Source organism: Sarcophilus harrisii, chromosome 3, assembly GCF_902635505.1.
Source record: "Sarcophilus harrisii chromosome 3, mSarHar1.11, whole genome shotgun sequence".
In the NCBI taxonomy this organism is placed as follows: domain Eukaryota; kingdom Metazoa; phylum Chordata; class Mammalia; order Dasyuromorphia; family Dasyuridae; genus Sarcophilus; species Sarcophilus harrisii.
Genome location: NC_045428.1, coordinates 106,166,237 through 106,191,903, shown reverse-complemented (window position 1 = coordinate 106,191,903; position 25,667 = coordinate 106,166,237). Strand labels below are relative to the sequence as shown.

The following is a 25,667-nucleotide window of genomic DNA, read 5'->3' as shown; positions in this document are numbered from 1 at the left end:
CTACTTTGGGCTTCATAGAATCACAGATTTGGAAAGAGCCTTAGAGATTATATAGTCCAAACTTTACCAGAAGTCCAATCTTTACCATCACATTACTAGTAATTGCTCAGATGACATCTCATTGAAAAGAACAAGTGATAAAGAAGGTTACTACTTACTGTGACCATTTATTTTGTTTTGGAAAGTTTTTATTTGGGTTATATCAAACCCAACTCTGTCTCTCTGCAACTTACATCCATTTCCTCTAGATCTGCCCAATTGGAACAAGCCTTATTCTTCTGGGTGAAAGCCCTTCAAATTTTGACAAAAATTTGGACAAAAGAAGCCTTCTTTTCTTCAGGATAAGCAGACATATCCCTTTCAATCAATCAATAAATAGTATGGTTTCCAATTTCCTCACCTCCCTGATCCTTCACCTTTGGACTAGATTCAATTTATCAATGGCTGAATTTTAGAGAATCTACTTTAAAATGAATTTAGGTGACACAATCCATTTCTAAGTTGGAGATTTATTCTACTATCTTTTATTTAAAAATACATTGAAACCACAAGTTAGCATTGAAAAACTTTCTTTCTGCTATGTAGAAATATGCTTCTGTACATTAATTCTTCTTAGTCACAAAAATAATCTTTAGAATGAAATTAATATAGCTCATTAATATTTATCTTTCAGTTTCCAAAAAAAAAAAAAGACTATTTATAAGTCATGTCAAAGATTTTCAGTCTTTCATCCTTATTAGATTGCTTTGTCCACAATTTAGGTTCCACAATTCTGAAATGGTAACAACATGAATCCTAGCCCAATGCCTAATTTGTCTTTAGACAATTATTGCTTAGTAGCCAGTACCATACTTTCTGAAATATTTGTAGTGATTGTGTTTATATTTATATTCAGGGAGAACAATTTTTTTCCTGAAGTACAATTACAGAGATTGATGACTTGGTTACATTTTCAAAGAAATAGACTAGAGAGATAAGACAAGTGACAATTATCACTGAGAGTTGGGAATAAAATTTTATTTCAAATACAAATACAAATAGGAGATAGATTTTTTTCCCCCAATTAAAGTCCAGTCACTTTAAATGTTCAGATCCAAGTACTTTATATCCAGGAGGTGGTCATGCACACATTTATGCCAATTGGCCAAATTTCTTTCTGATACTTCAGTCATTATATGTAATAAATCCAACAGAGTTTAGAGTGTAGTTACAAATTGCATTTTTTAGAAGGAGAAATGCTTTAAACAAAATCCATGCAAATTTGTGAAATTGGTAGCAATGCTTTATAATGTGTTATTAATACTTTACAAAAAACTTTTAAATTGAATATCTCTATAATCTTTTTTTTTGATTAATGACTAACAAATATATGTGCATTGACTTGGGGATTTATGGTATTTTTTAGCAATAGAAATGACATTTAGGAATTACTTTGTCCAACCTCCTCATTTTATAGGTTTTATATATATATATTGAGCTCTATAGGGTTGCAATGACTTGCTTATGGCCACATATATAATTAATAAGAGAGTTGGGAGACACATCCAAGTCTTATGATTCTCAATCCAGTGTTGTTTGTATTACATTTCAAAACAACTATTCATTATACTGTGAAAAACTGCAACCAAAAGCATTATGTGAATTTCTTATATGCCACAAAATGGTTTTCGTCATCCTTTTCTTATTCTTAGGCATCTAGACTTCTCGGTAGTATAGTAGATTGAATGTTGGACCTGAAATCAAGAAGATTTCAAGTTCAAGCCCTGCCTTATAGATTTACTGTGTAAACCTAACTGAGTCATTTAACTTTTTTTCGCCATCACTCCATCTATAAAAGGGGAAAACAGCTATACTTATCTAATAGGACTGTTATGAAGATCAAATGAGGTAATACATGCAATGCTTTGCAAACTTTAGAGCTCTATATAAATGAGAACCATTATAAGTACACAGTATAATTATGAAATAATGTGATTTGTGATTTTCATAAACCCATCAGAACTCATATCATCTGAATATATGTTTTTAGAAGTAGTCACTTTTGGAAGTTATATATTTATTTCAAATGTACAGACTTTTTTTGATGCTTCTTTTGTTTACCTCTTTTGGAATTGTCCTCTGAGATAAAGTAAAAAATCTAAGTAGCAAATTAGCCTTGTTTTTATATTCATGATTCAGTTTTTTTATTAGCAAATTTGCTTAACCACCTAATTTATAAGGCTTATCTTCAATGATATTTACTGTTAAAAAAAATCCAATCAAACTTGTTATGCGAAGATTTGCCACAACTAAGAATATAAAATGGATAAATGATATCAATCCTAAAGGTGATTCTAAAAGTACAATTTCTGAATTTTTTTGAGCAAAAACATTTGTATGGGAATACCCTCTCCTGATGACCATCCTTCTTTGAAGAAGATAAAATTCATTTGAATATATTAGTTCTGGTTTGTTTCTTAAAACTTTCATTTTATTTGTTTAATAACTATGGCTCATATATTGCTAATAACAAAGATATTTCTAAGTTAAACATTTTTCTTGTGCTGAGATCATCAACTTGTCTTAGCTTCAGTTAGTACTATATGGAAAACATGGCCATAATTTTATCTGTGTGTATCTTAAAGAGTCTCATTACTTTATGTGTGTGTGTGTATATATATATATATAGTATTTGCATATACATATATATATATATAGATATGTATATATACATGACTATCCCAATAAGCATTATCTTATATGGAGTTATTCACACATAGTCACATTCTTTAAATAAATATAACAATATATATGACACACACAAAGTCAGTTTTGGTTTGTTGGGGTGTTTTTTAGCCTTTGGACAGGAGAAGACATGGAAGGAATAAGGAGAAAAGTATGTCACATTAAACACATACCTATGATAATATTGTCCCTTTTTGACCTGTCCATTAAAGCCTAGCTCTCTAACATGACAGTCATAATGTCTTTTCTGTTAATTAATAGTTGTAAGGCAGTTTCCTAGAATCACATAATGTAAGCTGAAAGAGCACTGGTACTGTTATTGCAGCTTTCTTTCTTCTTAGAAGGAGACATGACTGATCACTTTGAATTAATTATAATCCAGTGAGCTGTCAGTGACAGATATCCATTACATGCACCAGCACTAGTCCAGAAGGCGGCATTCAAATTCACCATTCCCCTTTTAACATCCCTAAAATGAAATTTCACCCCTTAAAAAGATAAACTGAAATGCATAAAAAATCCCCAAACTTTAGTATACTAATAATGATTATATTGAAGATAATTACATTGTATTCAGGCCCCCAAAAATAGTAGTTTCAAAAATGTATTGCACAAGCCTTGTTATGAATTATATGGGATTTCCTCATCAGTTGGTAGTTCTCACAAGATAAGTAAGTCAACTTTTCTAGTTTTATTTTATTTTCTAAATTATAATAACTTATAAAGCTTTGAATGACTGGTTTTTAATTGTATTGGAGAATTATGATGTGCTCAATTTAGCAATATTTTGGAGTGTGTTAAGAAGTGCACATATACAAAATATTTTTTGAGTCAAAAGACTAAAACCCAGGGTTGCTCATAATATATAGTCAGTACTACCTTCCTTCAGACATACCCTGACTACTTTTCCACAAGAAATGTTTCCTGCTTGATTTCACAGGTCATATTTCATTTTGAAGAAAGTTAACAGAACTGAGCAGTAAGGGAATTTCCATCAGCCATCAGTTTTCATTGTATTTCCTCTTAAGATGGCTGGAAACTTTCATGATTCAAGACACTGGATAAAGCTGGATTTCTATTACCCTCACTTATAAATACTAAAAGCTTAAAAGGAAGGTGGGCGTTTTTTTTAAAAAATCATATTAATTATCAGTCAAGCTAAGAGATATAAAATCAAGAACCATTATTATATGAGAACATATCATACATCAGTGTCTTTGATACAATTAGAGAGGTGTAGTTGATAATAGTGATAATTTAATACAATTACTAATTAAATAGTTGCAAATCCAATCTATATTCATGCTATAAATATCACGATAGCACTAGTCTTGCTATAGCATCGAAACTGAATTATTATGAATTTGTTTATAATAGGAAATTCAGTTGGAAAGAACACTTGCTGTGTTGTTTCTTCCTTATTTCTGTACACATAATTTATAGATGCAAAGATTTAGCTTGCAAAGATTCAGGAACAGCTGTTCCTGTTTAATGTAGTCACTTTATATTATGTATACACAGATATAATACTGTACTCCTACTGTGTAACATTTAGCTTTAGAAATATGTTTGAGGTTTTCTCTGGTGCCTTCTGAAATAAAAAACAGCAACCAAATAAGAAATAATATAATTACCAAAATTCTGAGCCCTGCTCACTATTTTCAAGTAAGTCTCTTACTCCTATTCCTCAGCCCATCCATGTTCATTCTCAGGTAAAATGGAAGAATGATACGCACCTTGGAAAGTACCTGGCACACAAACACTTAAACTGCATGTCTAAAAAAAGTAAATATCCCTTTGAGATTTCAAGAAGAATTCATTTAGCTTTGCTTGGACATATTTCTGCTATTGGTCTTTTCCTTGATACCCCACTTGAGACATTGTGGTAGGAATGAAAAAATGCAAGCATTTATTAAGCACCTAGTATGTACCAGATACCCTGTTAAGAACTTTATAAATATTATTTATTTGAGCCTCACAACAACTTTCTGAAGAGATGCTGTTATTATTTTCATTTAGTAGTTGAGGAAATTGAGGTGGATAAAAGCTAAACGATTTCTCCCGCCTCACACAACTAGCAAATGTCTGACACTAGATTTGAGCTCAGGTTTTCCTGACTCAATCCAGCATTCTTTCCACTGCACTAACTGCCTTTGGTATAGAAAGAGCATCACAAAATAATATAAAATGATTTTAAGTGTAGAGTAATAGTAATAATCGGGAGGTAGACTCAGTAGGAGGTGAGCTCTGAGTTGTGCTTTGAAGGAAGCTAGAAATTGTATGATGCAGAGGTAAAGGTGAATGCATTAGAGATAAGGGGAAACCACTGAGTAAAAGAATAGGTTCAGGAGTATATAATGTTAGGAAATAGCTAGCAAGAAAGTTTAACTTGAAATGGGGTGTGTATCAGGAAGAGTAACCTGAAATAAGACTGGAAAGATGATGGAAAGACAGCTTAAAGGTGATTGTAATTACCAAACTAGGCAGTTTGTATTTTATCTTAGAGGCAGTAGAGAATTACTGAGAGATAACATGGTCAGTTATTTGTTTTAGAGACATCAATTGGAAATTGATGTGAAAGATGAATTGGAGATGGAAGAAACTGAAGACAGATGATAATTAAGATGCTATTTCAATACTCTAGGTAAGGAGTAATAAAGGCCTGAAATGGGTTAAAAGTTATATGAGAGGACAGAAGAAAATGGATATTGGAAATATTGTGGAAGTAGGATTTACATGCCTTTCTATCTGATTGGAAATAAGTATGGGTGAGGAATATAACAGCTGAGCGTAACATTGTGATTGTTTAACAGAAAGATTAATTTGAGGATAATGGTATTAGAGAGAAACTGAGCATTTCATTGATAGGGGCAACATGTATCCATCATCAATTACCTTTCTTTCCTTCTCCTCATTTCCATAGCCACAACAAAAAATATTTCAATTCTAACTATTTTGATATCACAATAGTCTGTTTTTTTCCCCAGATTCACTCCTTTCCTTCTCCAATTCATCATTCCACTGCCAGAACAATTTCTTCTAGATCTACTTCACTTGAAAATCCTAACGAGTCAAATTTAAAAATTTCCTCTTGACATTAAAGGCCACTGCATGATTAGATACCAACTTACCTGTTCAATTCTATCTTTTTCATCCTACTCATTCACTCCAAATGAATCAGTTTCTTGAATATCCACCTTCTCTTTGTTGGGGAGACAACTTCTGAGAAGAGAACTAACTAGAGTAAATCTAGATTCAGATTCCTGCTCTGATAACTCCTGTTTGCTCATGAGAAAATTGCTTGCTGTATCTAGCTATAAAATGAAAGATTTACATAAAGTGATTTCTTTCAAATCTAGACCTTGTGATTATCTAAATCTATATTCCCTCCAAATAAGTATGTGTTGAATGAAGTAGTTATGTTTTACAAGTGAGGAAATGTTCACAAGGTTACCTTAATAGATTTCTTGAGAGTCATTCAGTAAATCTCCAATTAAATTAAGAATAAATTTGGAATTAGAATAACCTACTCATAATACTTTAAAACAAAAATTTGGCATGTAGGGAGTACAGTCAATTGTGCTGGCCTTGGAGTCAGCATACCAAAATTTAAAAGGCTATATTCTTACAGCTCTGCATTCACGTATCCCCTCTTTCCTTCAGTTTCCTCAATTGCAAAAATGGGGAATAATAGCACCTACCTTTCAAGATTATTGTGAGGTTCAAATGAGAAGTGCTTAGCACAGTGACTACCAAAAAGTGGACATAAAATAAATGCCTCTTCCCTTCCCCAATTTCCCTCCCACCCTTTTAAGGTTTACAAAGTATGGTGCTAACAATAAATCTATGAAGGTGGTAGTATAAATTTCCTTCCCACCTCAGTCAAAGAGACCTGTTGAAGACCTTAATTTAAAAAGACCAAAGTCTCCCATTGCATCCAGGCCATCTCCAGTATTCCTGATCTATATCTGCCCACTGGACCCAGACGGCAGGGTAAAGTGAGGCAGGTGACCTTGCACAGCTCTCAATCACTTAAATCCAATTCACTTGCACGTCATGGCATCACCTCCCTGATGTCATGGTCCTTTTTGAGAACTAAGGACAAACAATAACAGCTAACAATGAACCTGTGAGGTTGGTAGTAAAAATATTATATTGTCCTCCCAGGATTAAACAAGTAAATTAGGTTACATATGGTCTCACATTCACGAAGTATTAGAATCAGAATAAAAGTCCAAGTAACCTGATTCTATCTCATTTACACTCTAGTCCATATAACTTTTTTAGCCCATGGAATAACCAGTATATGCCAAATGCCATGTGAAGATTGAGGATTTCTACCCCTATAACTCAGCTAAATAATGTATAATTTTATAAAAACCCACCTTTAGTGGCTTTTGTTGAACTAGTCTTCCACTCAACTATTGACCTTGCTTAATCATGTTTAGTTGTAATATTGAAGATTATTATATGAGAGCAAAGATATAGGCCCAAATCTTCTGAAAAACTCATGAAGAATTGCTGGAAAAAAATAATCCATGTGGACACATGCAGTTGTTTAATTATTAGAATAGGAGTCAAGAAAGATGCATGGAATAAAGTTAGAGGAAGTCATCTAATTCAAACTCCTCATTTTACGGATGAGAAAAATCAGAAAGGTTGTGACTTGATTAAGCTTAGTCAGATAGAAAACATCAGCATCAGACTTTTCACCCAGATTGTAGAGCAAGTGTTTTTCCTATCATCCTACTCTCTTTTCCTTGTTCTCCCCCAGAATACTACTCTTGAGTAAATTAGTTTCCTTATGTATAAAATTAGTGGATGTTATATATGTCGAGAAAGCTGTTTGCCATGGAATAGAGATGGATAGTCATTCAACAGATCTACATATGGCAATACTTTTCTGATTTTTCACATTGAATACTACTATACACTTTGTATTCCAGATAAATAGTACTTATATACTAAATGATCTCTAACTGCCCTGTAGTTTCTGAGCTTCTGAATTTTAGAGAACATCAGCAGAAATCATTTCATCATAGGAATATTAATGTCAAGCCAACAATAACTGAATGATTGCTTTTTTAAAAAAATTGTTCTATTTTCACGCATTATCAGTAAGAAGCATCTATACTGTTTTATTCTGTATAAACATCCTGTATTACATATTTTCTGTGGGTCATAATTCCCCACCCTAAAGTTAGTAATTTGCTGAACCACAAGTTTGGAAATAATTTCCTAGCTTTAGTTTTATTTTTTCAAATGTAAAATATGAAAAAATCATTTTTATTATTAGTTTACACTCAGCTTAAGCATGGCAACATTTAAAGTGCAATTAGATTCTGTTGTATTTTCATGCATTTCCCATTAACTTAAAATTATTACTTTTCTTTTCAAAGTAAGACAAATATATTAGAATATTGTGTTTAATAAGAAAATAATATAGCTTATTTTAGACAGAAAATAATGTTGTAGTATTAACAAATATATATATAGAGATATTTGCTATGTCTAATATATATGCATGTTTAAGATATACATTTAATATTATATGCTTATATAATAATAGCATTAAGTAGTACTATTTATGTGGAATACAAAGGGTATAGTAGTAATCAATGTGAAAAATCAGGAAAGTATAGCCATAAGTAAATCTGTTGATTGGCTGTCCATCCATGTTACTCCATGGCAAACAGCTTCCCTACATATATAACAGTAGATTCACATAAAGATGTTGCTTTTCTTTTAAAAATAAATTGTTTTTAATGACCACTGCAATCAGAAATTGTTTTTGTTTTATGAAACCGTGTGTGTGTGTGTTTGTGTGTGTGTGTGTGTGTGTGTGTGTGTGTGTTTATTGATCACCTAGAATCCTGTATGTTAACAGATTAAATAAACAGGATATTTTAAGCCTTTTTTAAAAGTCAGAATCTATGTCACTTTTTTCCCCCAGGGGAAAATGAAATAGAGAGGAAACAGATTTATGAAAACAAATGCAAAAAGATAACTTCCTGGGTCTTGGAAAACTTGAAGGATAATCCTAAAAACTTTCAGCCTCCTAATTTAGTCAGGCAGGGTTGGACTACCTCCATAAAACAATTTGGGCATATTTCCATACTATTAGGCAATAAGGAAAAATTTCCTGGGGCAGTAGGTCAGTGGTGTTCCTTCCTCTCTCTCCTAAAAAAGACAAGCATTGTAGGTTGCCTATTTACAGATTTCCAATTTTCTTTCAGGATAGTCCTCCATTATATTCCATTTCCTTCTACAAGAGTCTTCCAGTACATCCAGTTTCCTTTTGTGATAGTCCTCCAGTAATCCATGTATGGCTAAATGTAGAACAGAAATCACTTACATTCAGCATCTGTTGAATACCCACTATAAAATAAGATAATCTTTCTGGAATTTCTTTTTCTATTATGGCAAAGAAAGAATTTGGAGGGCAGAAAGTATCATTTCATTAAATTGTACAAATGTTGACTTACCCAAAAGGCTAATATATGAATATTAAAGTGAAAAGTCCTGAGGAGCTAATTCATTTTGGTCCTCACACCCCAAAGAGTACTTTTCAAATATCTAGCTCCTAAATCCTGTTCCAGACCTTTCTATGACTTTTCAATTTCAATTTAATCTTATCTTCTGTTTAATCTACTGTAATACTTTTTGACAGTACCCTGCTTGTATTGACTGCTATTATAATAATTATAGATTAAAATTCACTCCTTGCTTTTTGAACTCATATACATTTTCATTTAAATTGTATCTGTAATAATCAACAAACATTTCTTAAGCACCAAGTAAGTGCCAGGGACTGTGCTAGGTGCTGGGCATACAAAAATAATTTGACTTTAAAAATATAACATTTAATTTAAGGATATTTTCTTCCATGAAGTATCAGAGTGTTGTATAATATTACTTTTTTCCCCTTCTTTTTCCTTTCTTGAAGTTGTTTTTTTTTCCCTTGGCCTTAATCATCTACCTTAATTCATTTCCCTAGGGCATAGTCTAAAACCATATGTGACATTCTCCACAAGCACTCCTCTATAGATCATCTCTTTTTTTTTTATTGCTAAACCAATTGGTTGGTGACCACCACCCCCTCCTTTTTCCCCCCAAGTAAATGATAAAATTATGCCCTGGAGGCAGATATGACATGCTCTGAAAAATATGAATTAGACTGCTTATATGTTTTTCTCTCTTAGCTCTTCTTTCATATTGCCTAATACCTTGAAGCACAGAAGGTTGCAAAATAAATGTGTTATAGTCAGAACTTTCTGACTATTCAATAATCTAAGACCACAGAGTAAAGTTTAATGTCCATCACTAAGGATGATGGCTCAGTTCTGTCACTTAAAACACAGCAGTGCTAGTGTCGAAGCCCATTTATAAAATGTTAAAAAGCAAACCACGATATAGGAGTTTTACATACTTTATCAATGTAACAGAGCTTGAATCTATTTCTTATTCTGAATTTTTTTAAATCCTTGCTTAAAAATTATGCAAAAATCTTGCAGTAGCTCTATGAGATGCAGCGTAATGCAATGCATTTGAATGTTTTATATCATGTACTATATTTTTACCCCCAAAATATCAGACACACAAATTTGTTTCTATATGTTGAATGAGCTCACAGTAACATACTTTATTCTTTGCCTATATTATGGGAAATTAAATTCTGAGAAAAGGTGCATATTAAGTATTTTTAGTATTTCATAAACTCAGTTATATAGGAGTATAAGCACATAAATTCAAGTCTATAAGAAATTAGACCACGACCAAATAAACTAATGTAGGAGATAGTAAATGATAACATTTAAACTATTATTCAAAATACTGGTGCCTTTTTGGACTTATCAAACTCACTGTCATTTTGATATATGAATAACAAATTAAAAAATTACTATCTTGTAAACTATGAATTTAAAGTGCTATAAACTGAATTGTCTTAAAATCCAGAAAGAATTAATATCTCCTTAAAGACATCTCTTCTTGAGCTCAGTAATGATTTAAGATAGAATAAAAGAAAAATATTGATTTTGTTTTACTCTCTGTGTTGCATAAGGTCATTAGGAAAAAAACAGTAGTTTGGAGTCCTCACTTACAAAGTTGAATCATAGCAAGGAATATATTGAGGTTCAGGGTAAACTTGGAAGACTCCAGTTTGATATTTGGGAAATAACCTACATCCTGATAAGACTGGATCACTGGTCCATTTTTGGAAAGGTAGAGTATATCCTTACATACTATAAATATCAGTTAAAATTATAGATCAACTAAAATTAAGGATCAAATTTAAATTTTGAACCTTGCTTAGGAGAAAGTATACCATAAAGCTTCATAACTCCTTTGTACATATGAGTTATTTTTCCAAATACTGTTTGTGTCCATGGCATTTATCCTTTATAAAAGTCTGATTGTAAACCACTTGTTTATCTTGTTCTCTTGCTGATCAGAGTTTAAAGGGGAAAAAAAAGGCTCCTCCAGCACTATATTCTAGAATATTTGACCTAGTACCATTCCAATCACTAGATACATACTCTTGTATATAGTTCCTTAGAAAGACATTTTTATATAAATTAATTTTGAGTGTTAGGTTATGAGGACTCAAGAGAGGCAGATGCTTTCTTGGAGAAAAAAGGTTTTGGACAAGATCAACTTTACAATTCTATTTTTTCCAAATGAAAACTCTCTGGAAGAATGAGTTTTATTTCTATATATAAATTGATAGAAACAGTGCTCAATTAGTGTTATTTATGATTGTCATTTATGTGATGTGGACATCAGTTCATTAGGAAATTAATTGAAATTATCACCTTATTTCACATAGGTCACTGAATAGTAATCAAATGGTACCAGCTTTCAGTCATTACTACTTTGAGCTGAATTTGAACCACTGACCCATGAGAAAGACTGTTTTCTACTTTCAATTTAGGGAAAAAAGAAATATGAAATATAAATATTTAAGACGAATCTTGGCTATAACTGTTATCTTTTTTAGAAAATAAAAACAAAACCCAATAAAATATATAAAATGTCTTCAAGAGAAATTTAAGAATAAGAAGATGAAATATAAGTAGATTTATTTTCAATTTTTTTAAAGCTAGGAAGGATTGTTCATATTTCTGTCAAAAAGGTGGCCATGTGAAAAGCCCATTTGACTGCTATGCAGAGAATTGTAGCTATATTTCCTTAGAGACTGTACCCAAAGTTGACTGCTTATGTGATCACATCTGGCAGTGGCATCATGGTATAAATATAGAAGGTAAGTGTAGCTTAAGAACATACAGTATAGCTATAAGATTGCTATTTTATCAGTATATTTGGCCAATAAGTACACTAGTATGATGATTTAACAATAAATTCAGTTAAGCTAGCAATAAAATATTTTAATTATTTTTGTAATAACGACAGGAACTGTATCTGTTATTTCATTGGTATTGGGAACTCATAGGTTAAGAAAGTCCATCTACAAAGCAAGTAGGAATTTTCTTCATATCTTATTATCTTAGAGAATTACTTAGAGTGAGTACAAAAGCTTACTGAGGAACATAATTCCTTAAAAATTTGAATTGAGCAAATGGAAACCAGAAACTTTGTGAGAAATAAAGATAAAATAAAAAAATAGGAAAAAATGTGAAATTTCTCATTGAAATTGCTTAGAGCATGAAGAAGTCACTCATGGTCACCCAGACATTATGTCAATCTCTGGGCATGAACCAAGTTCTTCCTGTTGTTTCTTTCTATGATACCACAATGATTAAAACCGATACCAATTAATTTAAGAATAAATAAAATTCATCATTGCATAAAATGATTGATAATTGTGTAGGATGATTTGAGTATATATCCTGCCCATTGTCTATCCTTAAATTTTCATGTTAGAAATGTCCACATCACAATGACTTAGGAGTATAATGCGATCACATTATGTTATTATTGATTCAAGAAAATTAAAATTGATATTGTCTTAAAAATCATCAGTCTTGTGTAATACATTTTCCTATTTCTATTTAGTAAAATGTAATCATCACTAATTTATTGTCATCATTGTCATTTTATTCTTATCACATTTTACAAAGTCTTAAAATATTAAAATATTCCATGATTTTAAAATGAAGTTCATTGGGAATTTTTTTTCTGGTACCTTTCTTATAGAATATATAACAACAGGTAAATTTTTATTCTTTTAAAATTAACATGAAAAATGAATGTTCCTAATTTTTATTTCAAAGGAAATGTTTATGCTTTGTTCCAGTTTTAAAACTAAAAAAAGATTATAAAAACTTTAAGATTCAAATAAACCTATTTTTAAAAGGTAACAAAATCTATGCAATGTTGTTGAATAAAGAAGAGCATTAATCAGTATGTCCTGTGCTCTTCTTTGTAGTCTCAGCGCCGTGTTACGTTTCACCTCCCTGATGGTTCCCAAGAAAGCTGCAGTGACAGTGGTCTAGGAGACCATGAGCCTGTGGGTAGTGGAACCCTGATCTCACATCCTCTTCCTCTGGTTCAGCCACAGGACGAATTCTACGACCAAGCCTCCCCGGACAAGAGGACTGAAGCTGATGGCAATTCTGACCCCAATTCTGGTGAGTTAGCTTTTAAAAAAAAAATTATGGTATTCTTCTACTGTTTTCTCCCAGGATTTGAGTTCTGAATGATTAAGATTGAAGAACACTAGACTGAATATTCTTACTATTAAGGTATATTTAGTAAAATGCTGATTAAGCCTAGTTAGTCCAGGGTTTTTAGGTCTCAGTGTTGATTGGTGAAATCTGAAGTCTGTTTGAAATTGGTAGAGAGTAATTAAGAAAAGAAAACATTTTATAAGTATAAAGTTTTGTGTGTTTTCCCTATCAGATAGCACATCCATAAATGCATCAGTGGTATGATCCTCTTTATTTTCTACTTTATTCTTCAGTGGAGACTTTAAGTTCAAATGATCATCTTCACAGATGTTTAGAGAGCTAAACATTTTTGTTTTTCATGTCTAGTACATCATTATTTGATTTATTTGTTACCTTAATTGTCTCCATGTATATTTATAGAGAGAAAAATAAATATAGATTCAAATATAAATAAAGCCTTTACAGTAATAACTACTTTCTCTGAAACTGTAGTAGACATAATTCCATTAGGGCAATCATTTAAGTTTAATCCAAAATCTCTGCATGCTATCATTCCCCTAAAACCATAATTCTTAAAAAAGTTCAAGATTGGTACAGTGGAGTATCAAGGTAAATTGTATTTAATCAGGAACTTCTATGAGCACATGAGCATAAGAGTAATTATTGTATTAACTAATAATGTTAGATGTGAAATATGCGATCAAAAATCCATGGTATTCCTTGGGTTATATTCCTTTTAAGAATGAAGATAGTTACATTTCTTTAGCCATTAATGGTTAGTCGGTCCTCTATTTTACAAGTCATTTGAACTTATTAAAAAGGATTTTACTGATGAAAAATGCATTAGTAAAATTATACCTAATATTCCTTTAATATCCAGAAGCAAGATACATTTCCCACTAACAAAAAGAATGGAACAAGATTTTGGCTATTCAGTCTTACAAGAAATAATATATTGTTAAATGGCTTTTGGGGAAAGGCAGATCTTGAGTTTGGGGTTCTCAAAGATGAATTAACTATTTTATTAATGATTTTTATTTATAGAATAAGAATATGTATCTTTGAAAATATTAAAGTCTAAGTTTGTGGTAAACCTGTGATGAATGTGAGTTATAACAATGGTTAATAGGGCATAAAATACTGATTTCCTATGTGAATTATCATAGTAGATTGAATTAGATGTGCCTATTCAATTTTTTTTCTCTTCTAGATAGCTTAAAAATCAACACTATTTTATTTATTTGTTAATTAATGGAAAAATTGACCTAGAAATAGAAGTTTGCCTTAAATTGGCTTTCATGAAATAAAGGAATACTGTGTAAGATGCTATCTTCAAGTATTAGATTCATATATACTTTAATAACTTACCCAGAGACCTTGTATGTTATTTGAACAATGTAATTGGATGAATATGATAGTTGGAATTTTTTGCTTTAATTAGAAGTTTACAGCAGTTTTCTCAACTTTCTGTCTGACTATTTCATCTTTGAGAATTTTTACTTAGTTACTAGTCAAGTTAACAAGCATCTAAGCCTTTTCTATCTGCAACTCACTGTACTAAACACTGAGAATACAAGGAAAAATTAAAGACAGTCACTGCTTTCCAGGAGTTCAGTTGGGAGGACAGAACATGAAAACAACTATTTATGAACACAATATTTTCTGTATGAATTGAAGATGATAAATAGAGAGAAGACTGATTAAGGGGAATCAGAAAAAGTTTCTTCCAAGGGGTAGGATTTTAGATGAGACTTGAAGGAAATCGAGTTCAGAATATAGAAATAAGGACAGAGTAAATTCTTGGTAGGATGAGTGCCAACAATAGGCCCAGAGTTGTGTTAGGAACTGGAACATGGAATGCTACATAATGCTGAGTAAAATGTAAAAAGATTTGTAAGGAAAGAGAAGGTCAGATTATGAAGAGCTTTGGATTCCAGAGTATTCCATAATTGATCTTAGAGGGAGCCAGTGGAGTCTATTAAGTGAAGGGGGCAAAGTCAGATCTAAAGCTTTAAGATCACTTAGATAGCTGAATAAGAATGCACTGGAATGTTGGAGAGACTTCAGACAGGGAGATTAGCTAATAATTCAGGATTTTTATGAGAAACAAATGAAATTTTTGTGCATAACAAATACCTGGTACATAAGGTACTTAATAAAACATTTTTTCCCTCTTCCCTCCCTTCCTCTTTTTATTATTCTTTCTCCCCTTCCCCCCTTCCTTCCTCTTCCTCCTTCCTTCCTTCTCTCCTTCCCTCCCTCCCTCCCTTCCTTTCTTCCTTCCTCTTTCCCTTCCTTCCTTCCCTCCCTTCCTTTCTTCCTTCCTCTTTCCCTTCCTTCCTTCCCTCCCTTCTTTTCTTCCTTCTTTCCTTCCTTCCTCCCTCTCTCCTTTCCTTCTTTCCTTCTTCCTTCCTTCCTTCCTTCCTTCCTTCCTTCATTCATTCTCCCCAGTTAACATTTAACAACACTTTACAAATATTATTATTTTTTAATATTCTTTCCTTTTTAGATTTTGTTCTAATTTCTCTCCCTCCTAACCATCAATCCTCTGCCCAATGAAAATGCAAATACAATGATATCAGTAATACACGTGAAAATTAGCCACATTGGAAAAAGCATTAAAAATAAATAAAATGAGAAAATCACACTTCAATTTGCATTCAGAGTTCCTTTCTTTCCCTGGAGGTAGATTGCATTTTTCAACACAAGTACTTTGGAATTGTCTTAGGTGATTTTATTGACCAGAATAGCCAAGTCTTTTACAGTTAATCATTATTACAACATTGCTTCTATTGTGCATAAATATCTCCTGGTTTTTCTTACTTCACCTTGCATCAGTTCATTTCGGTCTTGCCGTGTTTTTCTAAAACTACTTCAATGGTCATTTCTTCTAGCACAATAGTAATTCATCACAAACACATGCCACAGCTTGTTCAATTGCCCCAATTGAGGAGCAGCAACTTGATTTGTTATTATTTGCTACTACGAAAAAGAGCTGCTATAACTATAGGAACTTTTTCCTTTTTTAAAAAAAATTCTTTAAGGTACAGACTTAGTAGTGATAGAAGTAATATGCAAAGTTCTAAATCATCTTCTTCAGAATGGTTGGACAGGTTCACAACTGTACCAACAGTGTATTAATGTACCTATATTCTCCTTCAGGACTTGTCATTTTTGATAGGTGTGTGTTGGTACTTCAGAGTTGTTTTGATTTTTATTTTTCTTATCAATAGTGATTTAGAGTAATTTTTTCATATGATTACAAGAGCAAAGATATCCAAGATAGCTTTGATTTCTTCTTTTGTTCATATTATTTGGCCATTTATCAATTTAGTTTTAATTTTTATAAATTTTGATTGAGTTCTCCATTTGAGAATGAAGCTTTTCAACAACAATACTATATGATGATCAATTCTGATGGACGTGGCCATCTTCAGCAATGAGATGAACCAAATCAGTTCCAATGGAGCAGTAATGAATTGAACCAGCTGTACCCAGCGAAAGAACTCTGGGAGATGACTAAGAACTATTACATTGAATTCCCAATCCCTATATTTTTGCCTGCCTGCATTTTTGATTTCCTTCACAGGCTAATTGTTCAATATTTCAGAGTCTGATTCTTTTTGTACAGCAAAATAACAGTTTGGTCATGTATACTTATTGTGTATCTAATTTATACTCTAATATATTTAACATCTACTGGTCATCCTGCCATCTAGGAGAGGGGGTGGGGAGAAGAAGGGGAAAAATTGGAACAAAAGGTTTGGCAATTGTCGCTGTAACATTACCCATACATATAACTTGTAAATAAAAAGCTATGAAATAATAATTAAAAAAAAAGAAAATGAAGGTTTTATTGGAGAAATTTGCTATAAAAATTGTATACTATTTTATTGTCTATGGTACCATTTAGTAAAATATATTTTTTTCTGATTATTTCTTTTATTTAGGTCTATTTTTGCTTTTGCTTTGTTTTGAAATCATGACTTCTAAGTTCTTAAGAGTTACATGTATTATCTTCCTACATAGGAATATAAATACTTTAACTTTATTAAGTCCTTTATAATTGCTCTTTCTTGTTTACCTTTTTGTGCTTCTCCTGAGTCTTAAGTGTGAATACCAAATTTGTATATTCAGCTCTGAACAATTTTCCTCAGTAATGTTTTAGAGTCTTTTATTTCATTAATTTTCCATTTTTCCCCATGAAGGATTATACTCAGTTTTGCTGGGTAGATTATTCTAACGCTCTTTTAACTTCCAGAATATCATTCCAAATTTTCTGATGATTTAAGTTAGAAGCAGCTAAATCTTGTATTATCCTCACTGTGGCTTCATGAAATTTGAATTGTTGTAGCTGTAATACAACATTTTCTCTTTGACCTGGGAACTAGGATAGATTCTTTTAATTTCTATAGGGCAGTTTTCCATAATCATTTTTTGAAATATGATATTTAGGTGCTTTTTTCCTCTGTCATGACGTTTAGATAATACAGTAATTCTTAAATTATCTCTCCTTAATCTACTTCCCAGATAATTTATCCTTCTGATGAGATATTTCAAATTAATTGCTTTCATTTTTTTTATCTTATTTTATTGTTTCTTGATGTCTCATGGAGTCATTAGCTTATACTTCATCAATTTCTAAAATTATTTTCTTCAGTGAGCTTTTGTATCTCCTTTCTGCTCTTCAAGTTCTCATCCTCTGACTCTACTGCTGGCTTCTTTTCTTTCTCTTATTGCATATATAATAGTCTCACAAAGATTTTTCCTCAGGGTTCCTTTATTTTTTTTCCCTCTTTATGTTTTTCTTTCTTTGTGATTTCATTTATGTTCACAGCTTCATTTATCATCTTATGCAGTAGATGGATCTCCTTGTCCCTTACTCTCGAATATGCAGTCGATTGTCAAGTCCTTTGCATTAATTTCTCCCTACCTCTTATCTGAAGCATTTGGCTCTTCCTTTCTACTAACAGGATCATATCGTATCTAAAGACTTTTATTTTCTTTTGTAATACCTGTAATCATAGGTCCCTTCCTGATTTCTCTGCTTTTAGTTTCTTCTAATTTCATTCCTACTTAACAGTAAAGTATTGTAGATTTTCCTAATATGCAGATCTTTCTAATGACCTATTGAACAATGTTAAATGCTTCCTGATTGATAGGATAAAATTCAAACTCCCAAGGTATTCAGAGCCATTTAGCATCTGGCTCCAGTTGGTATTATCTGTCTTGTTCTGGGTTGTGACGAGTAGCTCTTGGTGAGTTAGTGAGTCCTAATAATGGATAAAGGGGCCCAGGATTATAACCCAAAAATTCAGTAACAGAATCATGCAGTTAACCAAAGAGCATTTATTAAGCATCTTTTGTGAGGCAGTATAGGACTGAATACTGGTTTAGATGTTAGTACAACCTAGGTTCAAGCCCTGTCTCTAACATTTACTAACTGTGTGATCCTGACCAATTATTTAACATCTAAAGTAATCCTGTATTACTTTTAGAGAATATAAAAGAGTTCCTCATCTGGGAGTGCCCTATACCAGTGAACTCTCATGTGCAATCACTAGTCAAATATAAGTAATTTAGTGATTATTTCCAGGAGCTAAGATATTAATATTGAACTAAAATAGTCCTACTGCTTTCATTCTATGGCAGGAGGATTGAAAGATGAAATGTTCACTTTTACAAGATATACAATATGCAATATATTTACAAAGTAATTTAAAGGCAAAAATCACTAAAAGTTTGGGTAATCAAAAAAAGGCTTCATGTAATAGGTAGCATTTGGGTAGAGATTTGTAGGAAGGAATTCTATAAGGCAGAAGTCAGGAGAAAGTACGTTTGGGGCATATGGAAGATATACAAAATCACAGAAACATGAGGAGTGATATATGTGAAGAATAAACCAAAAAAACTAGTTTAAAGCAAATGATTTGGAAAAAAGAAAAATAGATAGTAAGTCCGGAAAGACGAATTAAAGTCAGATTATAAAGGGCTTTATATGTAAAAGAAGGGAGTTTGTTTTTTATTATAGAAGTATAATTTATTGAATTTATTGAGCAGAGTGACATAATTAAACCTATGATTTAGGAAGGTCACATTAGCTATTTTGAAGACTGGATTTCAAAGGGAAGATATTTGAGGGAGGGAAACCAATTAGGACGCTGTGTCAGTACATCAAGGTGAAAGGGTGAACATGGGTGGCAGCAATATGAGCACAGAAATGAAGAAAGATAAGAGTGATATTGTAGAGGCAAACTTGATAAAATTTGATAATTGGTTGGTTGGTATGAGGGGTAATGATGGAGGAAAAGTCTGGGATGACTCCAAGGTTATAAACCTGAGTGATAAGAATGACTTAAACATAAATAAAGAAGTTAGGACCTGGAGTAGTTTTTGGGAGAAAGCCAATGAGTTCCATTTTGGACATATTGAGTTAGAGACACTATTGGGAAATGCAGTTAGAAATGTTAATATTTCTCTTTTATTACTTACATTATTAATTGTATTTTTTTTCCTGAGGCAATTGGAGTTAAATGACTTGCCCAGGGTCACACAGCTGGAAGTGTTAAGTGTCTGAGGCTAAATTTGAACTCAGGTCCTCCTGACTTCAGGGCTAGTGCTCTATCCACTGCACCACCTAGGTGCCCCTAATAATTGTATTTTTCAACAAAGTATGGTCATTTTATAACTGGCTATATTGGATTTGGGTGCTGAAGGTAGTAAAGAAAAAATAATTGAATTATTTGATGTTAAAAGTAAGGGCTGAAAGGACTATGTTAATTACCATCTGTTTAGAACAGTAGTGGTAAAATTTTAAAATATTAGCCACTTCATTGGTCCTAATCCATGAGAGAGATTTATGAGCTAGAATTACATGTTAAATGAAAAGCAATATTGATAGGAGAAAAATTTCTGCCAGTAATAAGCTCATTCAAGAAAAGAAAAAGAAAGAAAAAAAAATTTCAATTTCTTGTTGGCTGACAATTCTTCCCTTTGGAGGGGGAGAGTGAGGCGATCTTGTAGACACAAGAGAAAAATAAGTACATTAAAAACTCTACAGATATCAGACAAGTCCAATATTAATTTAGAGTCTCATTTGAACTCCTCCCTTCATACCCTTGAGCTATTTCATCAGTTCTAACTTATAGAGAAAAATATAATTACTGCACATGCTTAAGGAGTTAAACTGTTGTTTGCACAGTATTGCAATAAATAGTTTTTCTTACACACTGCTTTGTCATTTTAAGACAGTACTTTCTCTAATTATGTATATTCAAAGAAGATTGTCAAGAGGTTTCATATTGGTACCTGTTGTGTTCGTTCTTCCCTTGGGATTGTCCTGGACCCTCATGGGTGATCATATCATAGTAGAGGTTAGATTACCGAATCTGTAGCTACCCAGGGAACTATCTATGTGGAAAGCGGTCACAAATACATCCAATCCTGTAGTTATTGGACATTCTTGAAACTAAAATAAATCCAAAACATGACATGTAAAAATAAAGAAATACTTTATTTATTTATTTTTCTTGAGTACATTTATTTCATTACTCTAGCAAGAATGCATTAATGAGTTCTGTTATAGACCAAAAACCGCATTGAAGAGTCCTTTTCCCACTCCTTTAAATCCACATGGACCATTAATTAACAGAAACGAAAGAACATCATTGTGCCTTTCATATAGTAGGAGTTAATAACTGCTGAAAGAAATTGAACTTGTTCTTTTTAGAATCCTTTATTTATTTGTATAAACTTCCTTCCAACATCTTTGCTATTAGATTGAAAATTCTTTGAGAATTAAGTCCATGTGTAATTCAATTTTGTATTCTCAAAGATAAATGAACAGTATTATAATAGGTTTATATATTACATGAATAATCTACCATATTATTATTGCTAATACTGTTATTCATGAGTATCATGGAGTTATTTATTTTGAGATCTTGAAGGAGATGACTATTTCATCAACATATCATGAAAGATGAAAGGGGAACTTTGGTTTACACTAGAATTTAAACAGATTAACATAATATTTAAAGGTATCTGATAGAATATATATTAAAAGAGAAATATTCATAGAAATATGTGGAAACACTCAAACCTATATCCCTTTTAGAAGCAAAGTTTTCAAATAGTTATCATTGACATTATTTTATCTTACTTTTAATACTCAGTGTAATAAGGTGTAAACTTCCAAAATATCACTGTATCAAAGTCTAGTAAAAACAAATGGTTTATATTAGTATCTTCTTTAGATAAACCTCCCTACCCCATAAATGCTTGTGAAGGTAATTTATTATAAAACTCATTTTATTACTTTATGATAAAAGGAATATAAGATTTTTTTTAACAATAAAGATAACTGTAAAACAGGGATTTTTTTTCTTTTTTGCTTATTTTGGTATATATTTCATTAGTTTAAAATAAAGTTCAATTCATTAAGAATTTCCTGAGTGTTTTTTTCATAGAAGTTATTAATAATTTCCATCTGGAAATGGAACAAGTTTAAGAAATTAACATGCCGTGCTTTCAACTATGAGGTTATCCAAAATGTTGGAAAAACATGCCTCCTAGTGTAAAGCAGGAGTAATGTATATTTTTATGGGTTTACTTGCATTTCAATAGGTGCAACTTATAAATGTGATTTATTCATCTCCAGAAAAATAAAAGGAATTTTCTGTTCATAGTCTGCTCTGGATAAAAGTCTGTAATATTTTGCAGATTTGTGTCTATAACTATTTCAGTAGTGTAAAGCCAAAGAGAAATATCATATTTATATCCTTCAGTGTTTATAGGTTTAAAAAAATCAAATAGCTTAGTAATTTCAATCAATACTTAGAAATAGAATTTCTCATGAGAGTCTCATGAGAGACTCATAATCACTATGAGTTAGGAAGGTCATTTCTGGACATAAAAGTTAAGATTTATTTATTTTATTTATTTATAATTCCATAGTGCAAAAAAAAAATTGCATTTTAAGAAAAACACTAAATTCATATAGGAAATATTAAATTATTGATTAGATTTCCAGAAGTAAATTATTAACATAATTTTTATCTATTTATACTTTCTGCTACTTTAAAATTATTTGGATAAATACATGCCCCCCTTAATAACCCTAATCTATCAGCAATTTAGTAAAATGATATCAAGGGAATTAAATGATAATGTAATTTAAGTAATAAGAAGGAGTATCTCTGTGGCAGTGGTTTAATTATGATTAAAGTTCAGACTACTGGCAAAGCTGTCTCATATTACATTTGGTCATATGACGCAGTCCCATGTGGAGAAGTTAATCCTTTCTTGCAAAGAGCTTTGGTTCACAGCATTCCTATCACCAAACCCATTAAGTGATGGTGCTTTAACCTTGCTAGCTGATTTGACTACAGAATTCTCCATTTCTTTTTTCCTCAAAAGCTTCAGTTTCTGTTTTGTAACACTAAATAACTGAAATTTGTAATGACTTCTAAATATAGAAAAACTCTTATTCAGACTTCTTCCCTTTGCCTTACCTCTCCCACCATTCCAAATAACATAAGTAACATGCATATGACTTATAAAATGTGGGAACTTCAATAAGAGTGTTAGATTTTGAATACTTTTTTAGTCCAATATCTTGCCTCAAGTAAAATGTTACATTTTCACATAAATACTTTCAGTGTATGGATAAGAGAAGAATTTTGATTATCTCATTATATGCCTTATGTCACAGGTATCCAGGCATCTAAGTAGATTTATAGCATTCATATTTACCCAATTTAGTTAATGTATTCTAGCAGATTTAATGGAAAATGCCCCATATTTTTATTTTTAACCAGGATAATCAGGAAAAATAAAATTAAACTGGAAATTAAGCCAACCAGAATTCATTAAATAGATCTTAACCATCATATTCCATTTATGTTTCTATATGTATAATAAAATGGATAATTAGGATCAATTATTTGAATAATAAATTCTTCCTAACAAATCCAATTTCATTTTTATCCATATCACATATTTCAAAAGAAATTTATTGTTTCTTTTTAATTCCAAATTGTCCAGATAAGTACAGTAATTTTCTACTTTCCTTCTGATTCTTTCTTCTAGACAAAAATGTCATTAAAATTACTTATTTTGGAAAGGCGCAAATAAGGGACATTTTTATGGCACTTTTTTGAAATGAACCAAGAATATGGGCATAAGTTTCAATATCAAACATGCTATGATTCATTTGGCTGAAAGTCCAAACTTCCATAAGGCATCTAGGGTTTCTGAAAGAAAACCATAAAGTGTGCCAGACTTCTTATCACCACTTATACTTGATGATGAAGTATCATGATATTTACATATTTCCATATGTCCATTTGCTAAAACAATCTTTATTCTTGTCTTTGCAAACATTATTCAATAAGATAAGCAACGGTAGGAAAAGATATTACATAGATGATCACTCAATCAGGTACCATTTTTGTAAAATTCTGAAAATTAAAATGACATAAAAACAACTTCAGCTTAAATATTCATCACAAGGAAAAACTTGTAATCATAACTCCCCTAAAACATAAGCACTACTTTCATCTATTTTCTTCTCTCACTTGTGTGTGTGTGTGTGTGTTCTATCATAAATAGTTATTTCTTCAATTTGGAACACATAAATGAGAAGACTGGTTATACTTGAATTAAAATAAGCAAAATCTGAACTAGGTTTAAAAAAAAAAACTCTTGGTTCCAAAGCAAATGTTAAAATCATTCTATTTACATAAAATACTAGTATAAGATTTTGTACATTAATCTAGTTCACAATTTAAAGGGTTCAGTAAGAGTTTTGAGGATGGCAGAGCATTGCAGTAAAGCAAAAACATGTCCAGGTTTAGAGGTTGAAATTGTTTCTTTTAATATGTTTTAGGATGGAAAGTGAGATATTAGCTAGAAATGTTTCTAAAATAAGAATTTTCAGTGAAAGTTTGGATTGCATAATTGTGAGCAAATTGCAGGAATTTTAATGCATGGACTTTGGGAAATTTTTTTTTCTGGTCAAAGGTAATTTTATATTATTTACTGATTTTCAGATTTACTGTACATATTTTGATAAATGGCCTCTGGATAAATGAAGTGTTTATTTTCCCTGGATGTCTCAATGAAAATGTGAGCAAAAGGGATAAAAACTTGTACTCACTATAAATATTCAATTGTGAATTGAGACCTTAAAAAGATTCTTAAACTGTCATCTATTTAAAAGAATCTGTCACAATTTGTGCAGAAGATATCTATATTCATAACCAGTTTCATGTCTAAAAGAACACAAAGCAAAATCTGTTTTATAAATTTTATCATTTTATTATATTAAAATATTCCCTCCCATGCAAATAAAGTTCCTGAAACTAGGATTTATAATAATTCTGGATTGTGAAAATTGGGTCACAGTGTCCTTTTTCTTTTTTTTTTCTTTTGTCCCTTCAATGAATAAGGAAAAATATTTAACTATAAAGAAATAACTAAAGAAAGTAAAACAGTAAAATTGGTTAACATTAACATAATCTGACTAGTTTTGCTTTCAATCAATATTGTAGTCACAATTCAAAAGTTATATTTCACCCAATTAATGACTGTTTCATACATTTTTCTTTCCTCCCTGCCTCTCTTCCTCCCTTCCTCCCTCACTCCTTTCCTTCCTTCTTTCCTTCCTTCCTTCCTTCCTTCCTTCTTTCCTTCCTTCCTTTCTTCCTTCCTTCCTTCCTTCCTTCCTTCCTTCCTTCCTTCCTTCCTTCCTTCCTTCCTTCCTTCCTTCTTCATTTCACTATTTTACATAATTTAACTAAGAGAGAAGAGAAAATTCCTAATTTTTCATGGCACAAGAATTTTATTTCTGGGTGTGGTTATTTCTCTGCTTTCACTGATCCAAATTTTCTTGACTGAAAATACTTTTTCCCTGTCCTTGACCTGTCATTCATTTCATTATAATCACTCACTATGTAATAAAGTATATTTGATTATACTTGGCAATGTCATTGAAGGTCACTTGGAAAGTATTGTTAATACAGACTAATTAATGTTTTCATGGTACAATATTGAAATTCAGAACAGAAAGAATCCTTGTGAGGTCATTTAGTTTATACCTGTTTCCAGGTATGGCAATGATATAGAAAGAACAATATATTCATATTTAATACAGTGATAGATACTTTACTCATTCTTCCATATTTCAGTATGCTGATTTTGGTCTATAAAATTCTTCAATCTTTTTCTTCAGCTATTTTAAGGTCTGCTACTACATCTTTATATTGTGGTTTTATTTAGGTCAGTTGGAACACTGCTAAAGAGTCACTAGGTTTG

The 25,667-nt window shown here is 31.5% G+C and overlaps 1 protein-coding gene across 5 annotated transcripts in view; it reads left to right on the top strand.

Annotated features, from left to right (window-relative positions):
• PCDH9 (protocadherin 9) overlaps positions 1 to 25,667 on the top strand; it is a 1,020,109-nt gene that overhangs the window by 654,221 nt on the left and 340,221 nt on the right. For 4 of the 5 annotated variants that reach the window (XM_031963613.1, XM_031963612.1, XM_031963616.1 and 1 more), the window contains one exon: positions 13,112 to 13,313. In XM_031963613.1, coding sequence (XP_031819473.1) covers positions 13,112 to 13,313 — 202 coding nt within the window. The remainder of the gene's footprint in view (positions 1 to 13,111; positions 13,314 to 25,667) is intronic. The other variant, XM_031963617.1, reaches the window with a different exon arrangement.